We start from the raw sequence: 12,933 nt of genomic DNA, 5'->3' as shown, positions 1-12,933 counted from the left end.
GACCCGATTGTACAACTATTATTATTATTATCTAACCTACCTCATCGATTATGTGAATATGACACATAGTAAAGGTATTAATAATATATTGACTGTAGTTTTATATCCTTTTGTAATTGTCGTAAGTACTGTAGTATTTGTAATAAGTGACTACTTTTGTACTATTTTGCCTTAATTGAGGGCTAAGGCATAATATGATGGCTAGATCCCAAGCTAGACACTCCCCTGTCAAAGAGATTTTGGGACCCACACGCGACCCCTGCATGATTGCAAGCCGCGAACATCAACATTACTATGATCATGTATACCCAATATAACTATCACTAATGCGTTAGTGATTCATTGGTATAGTTAGATCCTGAAATCGTTCCATGCTACAACACCTAGTTATGTCTGTTCTATTATCGTATATGTAAACGTACTCATGTAAGCGTATCTATGAAAACGTACTCATGTAAGCGTATCTATGTAAACGTACTCATATAAGCGTATTCGTGTAAGTTTATCTATGTAAATGTATATATGTAAGCGTAATCATGTAAGCGTATCTATGTAAACGTACTCATGTAAGCGTATCTATGTAAACGTACTCATGTAACATGTAATGTATTAGTATAGAATCATGAATGAACTGACTCTTGTGTGATTCCTTGTACTTGGAATTGTAAGTAGTATCTCCTAACTATACCTATAATAGTTACTAATAATGTACGTGTATAACCTGAAGTATGCATTTGCTACCTAAAGGTACTGAACTGACTGAAAGGAAAACTTTTATGCCTACATATGTATACATGATATATAACTAATATTTAGACGACATTCGGACGGATAACCGATACCCCATAGCCACATCCCAACGAGGAAAAGGAAACAGAGTGAGTTAGCCTTCCTAAGTCCTTTAAACATTACTTATATAACTATACATATATGGGCATGCATTTGATAATATAAAAGCATAAAAGAAGTTTTGTGAAACCTTTGAAAAAGATTAATATCTAAGAAAAGATCGACTTGATGTCAGTTTTTAAAACGGTTGCAAAGTATTTGTTTGATAAAACAGTTTAAGTATAAAGAAACCTTTGTTTGAAACACAATTGTAAAAGAGTTTGAAATGAAACATACAGTGTATAATAAAAAGTTTAATAAAGAGTTTTAAACATATAAAAACGTTTAAGAAAAACATTTGGAGAAATCTGTTTGGTAAAACAGTTAACGTATAGTAAATCCATTTGCATGTTAGTTATTAATCACATGTGATTGATATAATAACTAGCATGATCCAACTTTTATTCCCCCCCCCCCCATAAAGCATTTAAAAACATTTAAAAGGTTAATTAAGGGGTATGAACTCACCTGCAGTGAGTGGTTTGTTCGGAAGTGTCGGACAAGGTGCTAGGTGTCGAGTGAGGACTTGAACACACACAATGGTCCTAGTTATCATATAATAACATATATGTAATCTAATTAGTCAATTAATAACTAATTAATCAAGTTAAGACACCCTAGGTCATGGAAACACTTTGATTCAAGTGCTATAGGTACCAAAGGGTTGCACCTAAGGGTTGTATGACATGACATTGGAGTTTATGGCCCATGAACCACCCCTTTATCGAGTTTACGGCCCATGACCATTTCACCAAGAGTTTAGGGCCGTAAACTCATGGTACTAAGTGCCAAATTGTGTTTTGAGGTCTTACAAGTCATGATTGGGCATCAAATGATCAAGTCCAAGCCTTAGGAAAGCATTAGGGGCATAATAAGACCACCTTGTGGAGTTTACGAACAAATGACCATATTCTTATGTGTTCATGGCTGTAAAATCTCTTAGGGACATGTTTTGATTGTTTTTTAAGGTCTTAAACACTTCTAGGAAGGTTCAAGGTTGGCATCCAAGGCTTAGGAAGGGACTAATGTCCATTTTACCACTTAAAAAGGGGTTTACGGCCCAAGAACATCCTTGGCCGTAAACACCTTTGTTCTTATGTTATTTGATGATTTTCAAGTGTTATCAAGTTCATATTAAGCACCCAAGAAGCTAGGGCAAGTGTACTTACAAGATAGAAGCTTGATTTGGTGTTTAAGGTCCAAGAACACTAGTGTGTGTTCTTGGTGTTCTTGGTGTATTGAAGATCTAAGTAAAACACAAAATTGAATGGATGAAATGATGTATAAACACTAGGTGTTATGTTATAATAACAAATCAAGTCGAGAAACACTTACATTTTCGGGAGATCGGGTGAAAGACGGGATGATAGTTGAGAGAGAATAGAGGGTGTTCTTGAGAATAGAAGTGAAAAGTGAGGAGTTTGGGGAGTAAAATCATGCCTAAGGCATGAGTTCATGGACACTAGGGAGTTTACAGCCCAAACTCTAAAAATTTGGCCGTGAACTCTTTATTAAGGTGGTATGTGCGGTTTTGCAACTCCAAGACTCGAGACGTACTTTAAATACTAAAAACATTCAAACGGACTTTAAATTGGCTAAAATTATTAGGAAAGTAATTGACTTTTTATTTAAGTGCTTGACTTTAAAGTTTGAACAAATGAAAATTCCGGGTTGTCACAGTTAGCCATCTCAACGGTAAATGTTTCAATTAAAGATTGGGGTTTATGTTTGAGAAGATGCTTGAATGCATGACTAATAAAACTTCTCTCTGCATCAGAATCGAAAAGAATGCATGCATAAGAGTTGTCAAGGAGGAACGTACCCGTAACAACTGTGGAATCTGTAACTGCTTCCTCCTGACCCATCGCAAGGACTCTCCCCGGGTTGACAGCTGTTGTGGCCTTAGGGAAAATTCTCTTGTAGTGCCCAACTTCTCCACAACCATAACAGGCTTGCCCAATGCCTGCTCCCGAGGCCTGGTTAGTGGGTTGGTCTTGTGTTCAGCAACCTCGGGTTGTGTGACCCTTCTTGCCACAGTTGTTGCAGAGCAATTCACGGCACGGGTAGGTGCTTGAGTGGCAGGAGCAGCGGCATGAGTAGTAGCAGTGTGAACTGCCATAATTTGTTGTTTCTTGGAGGGATCCTGTGAAGACTATCCCTTACGCTGCTTCCAAAACTTTCTCTTCTCACCACTCGCCTTAGCTGGTTCAGGAGTGGCTATTGCTGCATCGAGATCAACGTCGTGATCTACAAGGGTCTGCGCCAGGCACTTGGCGCTGTCAAAAGTGGTCGGCTTAGCAGGCAAGACATTTCCTTGCGTTGGGGGCGTCAATCCCCATATAAACCTCTCTATTTTCTTGCTTTCCAGGGTGAACATTCCCGGACAGAGGAGATCCAGATCGCAGAATCTAGTTGTGTAGGAGGCAATGTCGGAACCCTTCATCTTTAGGTTCCAGAGTACGTGCTCCAGTTTCTGCATCTCGCCCCTTGGGTAGTACTCAGTGAGAATGAGCTCCTTCAAACTCTCCCAACCCATAGCATTTGCTACTGACAGGGTTAGGGAATTTACCCGACTATTCCACCAGGTCAATGCTCTATCGGTGAAAGTGCAAGCAGCAAATTTCACCTTGGTGGCTTCGGAACAGGAACAAATTTCGAAGATGGACTCGATCTTCTCGAACCATCGAGTCAGAGCAATAACACCTCCATTACCATTGAAGGGTGTAGGTTTTGCATTCATGAAGTCTTTATAGGAACATTCCTTTTGGTGTCCCTGACTACCTTCATGGTTTTGGGGTTGAGTACTGCCTCCTTACCCACCAGAGCCTCCAGGATTAATTTGTGACATTGCAGCAGCCACAGCGGCAGTAACTGCTGCCTGGAACATAGCGGGATCAAATTAAGGAGGTAGCGGTGGGGGATTTTTGTTCTTTTTGTTGGGTCTTTTCCTTGGAAGCATCTTGTTCTAAAAATGACCAGGAATAAGAGGATGGTAAGTCCTCTGAATTGAATCAAGAGATATAAAGCAAGAAAATATCTCAATATGATAGCTAGAGTGTCCTACTAAGCGATAAACAAGAAAAAGTTATTAATGCAAGAAATTTTATCGCAAAAGGAATGAGTAGAAACACTTGGAAATGAATCTCTACAAAGAATTTGACTCTAGTAAAATACTCCTATACTATTTTGTGTTTTGTTGAACCGATATCTTATTGTATAGACACTTGGTAAGTTTTAGGCCTGCTGTACACCACAGTCACTCCCCAGCACATGTTGGTCATGTCTCGAATCAATATAGTTGATCAGGCTATATTGACCCTAGACATGATTACATAACTGCCCAGGTTTAACCACAGTGTCCTACATCCAATTACTTTTGTTCTGTTCTACTCGCGATATTGTTTCTGGTATGTAGGTATACTTGTATACTTTTTGTAAAATACTTATATTTTAGAGTATACTTTTAGTTTAGAGCACTTTGGCCCCTTAGTGTTTATATTTGTATACCATGTAAGGTTCGGTATACTGAGTTCACTATAAACAATAGCTCTGATACCAATCTTTCACACCCCCGAACCGTGGGAACAGACGACGGAAACATCCGAGGGTGGATGACATTATGCGTAGTATCACAACAATTGTAACATGGTAATCAAAGTAAATACAACCATTACATTGCAATAAGAATATTTACACATGTTTGAAGACATAGTTTGTATACATTAAAATGAAACAAAAGTAAAAGACGAAATTTAAAAAACGCTTCGTCTTCATCAAAAGTTAGCACGGGTACCTGTCTATTGTTGCCCTGAGAATACAAGCAGTTTTGAAAGTGTATCAGCATAAAGCTGGTGAGTTCATAAGCATGATTTTTATAATGAAAACTAGTAACTGAATTTGTATAATTAATTCATTTTCATTATATGTAAATATCGTTTGTATCGAAAATCCCGGTTACCACCGGTGTGTGAAAAGAACTATGTTTTTGAAAACCTTGGTTACCACCAGTATGTATGTAGTAGGTTCTATTTGACTGGGAAAATCCCTTATTTTCCCTGGTATACGTGTGTTTGTTATTTTAATGTTTTCGAAACTGTAAGGCATAAGTATCACACTTATGTTGTTAAAGCAATTGTTTGTAAAAGGTATAGTATTACGTAAAAGATCTCGTACGATTGGCGAGTTTTACGACCATACTTAAACTTGATACGACAGAAATCGGACGTCGATATCATTTATGACAAATTTCACCCGTAGACCTGTTGGTCCGACTGTAGCTAGCAGCCAGGTGTATAGATCTATACAAAAAAGCCACGCTTTCCCTCCTGGAAATTCTGGTTCATAAGGGTAGTCCTCCACTTAGTTGATGTTTGAAAGTGCCCAAGGACAGAGTCCTCTACTTTGTTGTTGTTTGAAAGTGCCCAAGGACAGAGTCCTCCACTTTGTTGTTGAGTGTATGAGGACGTGTCTCCCAATTAATTTGACGACTTTACGAATTAATAATATATAAGTGTTCTGATCATATGTATGAAAACCCAATGTATGTTTTGTAGAGTAAAAATAATTATACTTAAATAATTATATACTGTTGGACTCTCGTAGTAATGTTATAAACTAAATCTGTCATAGTTTATGTATTTAGTTGTGTATGTAGTATGTATTTGTGAAATCGGTAATGAGTTTTCCCCAAACTATACCCATTATAGTTTGATTGTTATGTTTGTGGAACTGTTCTGAAAGCTATGCAATTGTGTTCACAAAACGTCCCTTATGCTCCGCATACTACAAAAGGGATATAATATCTAAATGTTTTGTAGAACTGGTTAGATGGTATAATTGCATAAGTTTAACTTGTTGAAAGCTGTTATGTTTGGCTTGTATTTCCCCTGAAAACGTTTAAAACCATAAAAACATAGGGGTATGAACTCACAGTTGGTTGTTTGCAAGGGATTGAACTGGAAGATCCTTGAGTCGGCGTGCGTGGCACTTAACGGAATCCTAATATCAATAAATACATATACGTATCTAAATTAGCGATTTCGTTAGATAAAGTGTTAGATAAACACTTGGATTTGGTTAAGGAATGTTACTGGAACTTGGTTGAATTGAGGAAACAGGCTTTTCCCCACTAAGGAGGTGTTTACGACCATATATGGGGTTTACGGTCGTGAACAATGTTTGCGGTCGTGAATGGAGTTAACGGTTTTTGAAGATCTGGGGGATTAAGGCCGTACACTCAAGAACAAGGTTGCTTGTTTATGACGAAAAGCAGTCCAAAGGTTCCTAAACTGCCCCAAATGATGATTTCTGTCATTTTTCGGGTGAAAGAAGGGTGTTATGGAGTTTACGGTCAAGGGTTTTAGAGAGAGAAAGTGGGTGTTTCTGGTACAGAAAGTTCAAATGAGGGTGGGGGTCCTGTATTTATAGGTCAGGGGTATGGTCGGTGATGGGGTCCACCTGATTCCGGCCGTAAACAGGTTTACGGCCGTACACGAGTTTACGGCCGTAAACTCGTCTTGGCTGTGAACTCGAAATTTTTGAGTGGAGTTGCGATTTTTCACGTGTTTTCCAGGTTATTTCGACTCGTATAAAAATACATATTATTTATTTAAAATGTAAGGTTTTTCCCAAACCAATAAATTTGACATAAATAAATAAAACCCAAATTTTTATTAACGGAAACCGGGTAAAGATAACGAAAAAGTTTCGGGTTGTCACATTCCTAAACCAAAAGCAAGTGTTTTCCCAACAATATAATTAATGATTTCACTAATAAGATACATATATGTGTTAAATTATTATTAGGATTCCATTAATTCCATGAACAACAGCTCGAGGGTCCTCATTTCAGTTTCACTGTCCGACACCTTCCCGCAACCAACAGTGAGTTCATACCCCTACGTTTTTACTATTTTAACGTTTTCAGGGGGGATACAAGCCAAACACAAATAGTTTTTATGAACTTTATACACAAAATTTCAACAGGATTAAAAGTTATGCGTTTGATACAACCGAAAGATCACCACATTTTATAAAGTATTTAAATATTTTATCCCTTTTGTAACATGATGAGCATAAGGAAAGTTTTCAACTCACAGCTATAATTGCATAGTTTTCAAAACAATACACGAACCGAGTACTTAACACACATGCAAACTATAATAGGTATAGTTTGGGATTTCAATACACATTTTTACCATCTTAGGATTATACATTAACAATCATATAAAATATGACAGATATAGTTTATGGTATACATTACTACTTTCTGAATACAAGAGTACCATACTAAATAATTATTTAAGTATAACTATTTTTACTCTACAAGACATATGTATAGATTCAAGTACAAGTGAGCATTACATTACACGTAAACTAGTTAATACAGGGTTGTGAGACATCACTTCAATTGTACCCTTCGGGGTGCGGGCTAAATCCTATCATAGTATAATCAGGGTCTCCTGGAGGGAGAGCGTGAGATTTGTGAATAGATCTATTCAGGATTGACTATCCCACACCTAAACTGCTAGCTACAGTTAAGCAGACATGCCTGGGGTGACAAATGTCATAACGCTCGATGCCTGAAGAACGTCGTAGAGGTCACTAGGTCATATCAAGCATGGTTATACGAACTCACAACAGTATAAACTAACATTTTGTTTACGGGATTTCATTCTTCAATAGTTTTATTTTAAGTAATAAAACTACTATACATTACTAGTAATAGCCAGGGTTTTCATACAATGCATTACTTACAGTACTGGTGGTAGCTAGGGATTTCATACAAGTACTTTCATACACAAAAACAGAATTCAATAACGAACTTACAATTGGTCTTATGGTTTGAAACTACCTTTTTACTAAAGAAAATATTGGATTTTCTTGGAAACATACAAACATTTCGCAGATTCATCAATAGGTTTTCATTACAAAAACATGCTTATGAACTCACCAGCTTAATGTTGATACTCTTTCTAAATCTTTTTTATTCTCAGGAAATCAGTAGACAGGTACTCCGCAGACTTTTGCGAAGACGGAGCGTATAGAGTCACGTCTTTTATATTTTGTTATACTTTTGGTGTATACAAATTATGTTTCAAACATATGTAAATACCTATATTTTCAATGTAATGGCTGTGTTTACTTTGGTTACTATGATGTAATTGTTGTGATATTGTCCATGACGTCCTCTACCCCCGAACGTTTCCGTCGTTTCAGTTTAGGGGTGTGACACATTTACATCTCGGGGTTTATTTATTTATTTATTTTATTTAATCTTGTTCATTTAATTCCAAATGGAATGTTATAGTGTGTTTAAACCTTTTTCAAGATTGGTAGATGTATCTCTTGAAAATTAAAACAATTCCTTACCATTCCTCACAATTTGAAATATGAAGAGGGATGTCGTAATCATATTGTGAATTTAAGAATACAAGTAACACAACCAATATCCATATAGATCTTTATCAGATCTGTAGAATCTATCAGCAAAAGTACTCCCTCATAATCTTTTTCATGAATTCGAGCAAAACCTTTTCAACTTAGATTTGAAGGTGCATACATTCCCATCCATGTGAATCTATCATTTCCAACCTACATTCATAAGACAAGATTTATGACAAACCAAGTTCAAACTTAGTTTTCCTTTATAGATTGAACTTTGCTATTCTAAATTTCTTATCTTCTGGCAGCACAAAGGCCTATCAGTACTTCGATGTTGTTAGCGGCTCAACCACATTGATTAGTGTACTTACACTAACCAACGTGTTTTTCATTTATAGTTAAATGAAGAACATTGATTTCATAAGCATTGCCAACTCAACTGGAAGTGCACATAGATAAGAATATGTCCATTAAGCACAACATATTTTCAACCTTAGTGATAAATAAAGGTTTATTTTCGTTTGACTCTTGCAACTCTAAAGATTAATACGACTCCCACTGACTTCTTGACATATGATTTTTCCCTCAAGGAACATTCCTTGATGAGCTAAAACGCATATTCAAAAGTTTGTGTAGATTCCTGACAAGAAAACACTTCATAGAATAGGACTCGGTTTATCTTTTGTTTCTCGATTAACGGAAACATCACAACTCCAATTCTAAATGTGCTAGAGTAAGAAAAACATCATTACTCCATATATTACAAGGTGTTATCACCTTTTCTTAGTTTGAAATGAGTTTTAAGATACGATTCGTAGTTACTAGAGCATGGCTCTAAAACTTGATTTGGGAATGAAGCATGACTCATCTATGATCGAACCATCTGTAACAAGGTTCGATTCCTCTTGTTATTCATACAATTGCATTAAGATGTACTTAGAGGATTAATTGTGATACAATTTCACAATTACCAAAATGATCATAAAACATGATACTGAAGTACTCTCATTTCTTTTCAGATTAAAGAATCTTTCATAAAACATGATTCCACAATTCCCAAATAACACCATATTAGACATGCCACGTGACCTTGAAATACAGAACTTTTGACAACTCAACAAAAGTCTATTTAAGTTACATATGATACATAATGGTGTATAATATACAACATTGTTGCATGATAAAATTGATATATGAAGTTGATGTATGAAAAATCTTCTATATGAAATTGTTGTATGCAATTTTGCTATATCCCCAATTTGCTATACGGAAATTCTAGAAACATTTATAACTTCTCTGTAACTGCAAATAACTTCCGTAAACTGTACTTTTCATCATCCATATATATTTTATGGATTTTGTGAGTATAAATAGAGGTTATAGTAGAGTTTTTTGTGACTAACAAATTTCATAACAACTCACAATACAATTTTGGTTTTTTCTTTTATTTTTGTGATTGAAAATCAAAGTGTTCTTTGATTATTTTATCATGTTAAGAGTCTCATTTCTTTTATATACAACACCTTCTCAAATTACTGCAACATGGAAGACAACGCTCTTTGATATTGTCAGATATACTAGGGATGTGATCGGTCTTGGAACCGAAGATAACCGAACCAAGAACTAAAAAACCAAAAACTATAAATAAGGAAATATGGGAACCATGGAAAATACCGGTTCGACTCCTGTTCCAAAACCGCAAAGAACTTAACTTCTAAACTACATTGTTGTTTTTTGCATTTTGAGGTGACATTTTTACATTATCTAGTGATTTTTAATTTACCATTACAATGAGATAAAATAAAAACATTGGTTAGAAAAAAACCAACACCCTTAACAAACTATGTTTAGCCCTATGTAACTAAACTATTTCTTAACTAAGTTAGCTATTTTGAGCATAAATTGTAGCCAAGACAAAGGGCTATAACCTAGAAAAAAAATCATCTCATTCCGTGCTCATGTGGAGTTATGATGATTCAAAGTTTAGCAAAATTTATAAATACCGATGAAAAAAAATATGTTGCCCTAATAATCCGTGTTTAAAGTTGTGTAACTTAGTTATTTCTTAACCACTTCAATTGTTTTAGTCTCAACCTAGGTAAAAAAATCAGTTCATTCTAAAGGAGTTATGTCCATTCAAAGTTGAACAAAAATTATAAACATGGCTGAAAGAAAAATATCCAACTCTAATATCCCATGTTTAGAGCTATGTGACTTATATATCTCGTTACCATTTTAAGTGTTTTTTTGAGCATAATTTATAGCCAAAACAAAGGGCTACAACCTGAAAAAAAATCAGCCGATTACAAGCTCGTATGAAAAAGTTAAGACTGTTCAAAGTTTGACAAAAATTGTAAACATTGCTGAGAATTAAACCGATTTGCCCTTAATGGTTTCAAAACCGACAAACATGAGAACCACGAACCGAAAGCCCAAAAATTGGGAATTATTGGAACCAAATGACCGATTCGGTCCGGTTTTGTTCTTTTTTTACCTCATCCCTAACTGATACACAATGTCAAAACACGTTTTCTGAAAAGAAATGCATAAGGCCGAATCAAGCCTCTGCTAAAAAAAATATTGCCTTTTCAAACAATTTGCCTTCGTTCTTTCATCTATACTCCCAATTTTTATTGTTGGTTTTTGGTCCCTAGCTAATTTTCTCGCAAGTTGATTTCAGTCATTCTGCATTTTTTTTGTTGGTTGTCTTGTCGATCCTTTAAAATGGACCACACATATGACAGTATATTATTGAGTTTATCAAATACAAAACTAGTTACAAATTGGGTTAAATCATAACATGGGATAAGAAAATGGAGCCCGATCATCTTTATCTTGCATCTGATATTGTGCCATGTGCGTACTAATCCAACTTATTTATTGTTCCTATTAGTTGTGAAATACATATATTAAAAAAAATGTTAAATATAAAAATCTATAAGAAAAATAAGAAAAATATTAAATTATTAATATAGAAGTGTTTTTTTCTATAATTGAAACAAATAAATTAGACAATAAAGCAAAAAATATTAATAGGATTAATTTAGAAATTTAAAAATTAGAAGGTAAATCCATTAATAAATTTGATATCCATTTATTATTACATTTAAATATTATATGGAATTTAGTAAAATAAAAAAAAAAACCAAAAAATAACATATGAATAAAAATTAATTTAAAATAACTACAAAATGACATGTGTCAAAATGAATAAGAATATGACATGTGATAAAAAAATATTTACACAAATATGTTACTAAGAGTTACAATCCCACATTCATAAATTTCAAAACAAATTAATAGATTTACAAAGTAAACACACAAATAAGGATTCTGTTTTCTGGATTTATGCAGAAGAGGATTAGATTTTTCAATCTAAAATTATACATTTTGGTCCATAGATTTTGGTATTTTATGTTTGGTAAAGGGCGTTATATATCTTTTTACCATTTTGGCAATTGTTTGATTGTGGTATTTAACAAATTTCGTGAGTGGGTAATTGAAGTGTGAGAATGACTTATTGTATTGAATATGAAATGTGAATGAGACAAGCTACATACACATCATGTTATGTCATGACTCATCTTTACCACTACCTTCATGTGCATGATTGGGTTTACTCAATTACTATAAATTATTCATTCATGTATTCATGGAAGGTAGGGAAGAGCAAAATGTCTCCAACCAAAGATAATGAGAATGGTGAGAGTAACCATGAAGACACCGAGAAGAAGAAAACTCTTGGAGGCATCAAAACCATGCCATTCATTCTAGGTATGTTCCTCCCACCATTCATGTCCCTATCTTTCATATATCTCTAGAATATCTTATCGACATCAATCCAAGTGATGATTCAAAATAGATTTCATACGCATATGATACACAATGATCCAATGATTGTTTGTATATTTTTCTTAATTATGGCCATGGCTTGTGAGCAGATTTTTAAATTAAAGAAATTCCAAAGGAATAAAGAAACACAAATAAATATTCATATCAATATAAAGTCCGGATTAACAAGCCAATGCCGCTCGTATATGTGGGATGTTACTTGTTAGCAGATAAAATATTTACAAAAGATTATCTAAACAACGATAAAAACGTGTTTCTTTTATAGTCCCATAGTTTGCGCTTTAGCAACTTTACTTTTATATGTTTGTTGAATAAAGGTTAGACAAACAACAGCAAGTTTATACATTCCAAGAATGTAATGCCAAAATCTAAGTTGATTTTCTTTTCTGAATAACCTAAAACGTTGTTTTGCTATGTATTAATTATGGTAATTATATTCCAATATATATATATATATATATATATATATATATATATATATATATATATATATATATATATATATATATATATATACCTTAGTATGGTAATTAAATAATTTTTATTTAAAACTGAATCAAGCCAGAAAGATTTTTTTTTTTTTTTTTTTTTTTTTTTTTTTTTTTTTTTGGCTTTACCAACTCTGCTAAGGATACACATTTAAAGGTAAATAATTCTAATTACGGGACAAGGAAATTTATCGTTAGGCATAGACCAAAATTATCATTTATGTAATCGTATCTCTTGACAGTAAAATCAACTTAATATAGCTCATTTCTAGAAGTTAAGGTTGGTTTTGAGTGAAAATTTTAATAATAAGATATTGTATCA

At 34.3% G+C, this 12,933-nt stretch overlaps 1 protein-coding gene across 2 annotated transcripts in view; it reads left to right on the top strand.

Annotated features, from left to right (window-relative positions):
- Nucleotides 1-11,887: 11,887 nt before the first annotated feature.
- LOC145055013 (protein NRT1/ PTR FAMILY 3.1-like) overlaps nucleotides 11,888-12,933 on the top strand; it is an 11,714-nt gene continuing 10,668 nt past the window's right edge. Inside the window, exon 1 of one of the 2 annotated variants that reach the window (XM_079003291.1) lies at nucleotides 11,888-12,045. In XM_079003291.1, the coding sequence (XP_078859417.1) occupies nucleotides 11,916-12,045 (130 nt within the window). In that variant the 5' untranslated portion in view covers nucleotides 11,888-11,915. The remainder of the gene's footprint in view (nucleotides 12,046-12,933) is intronic. The other variant, XM_079003292.1, reaches the window with a different exon arrangement.

The sequence above is a fragment of the Lactuca serriola genome, chromosome 5, assembly GCF_051521515.1.
Source record: "Lactuca serriola cultivar US96UC23 chromosome 5, Lser_US96UC23_V15, whole genome shotgun sequence".
Classification (NCBI taxonomy): Eukaryota; Viridiplantae; Streptophyta; class Magnoliopsida; order Asterales; family Asteraceae; genus Lactuca; species Lactuca serriola.
Note: the sequence above shows the minus strand (reverse complement) of the source record. Positions and strands in the feature narration are given on the sequence as shown.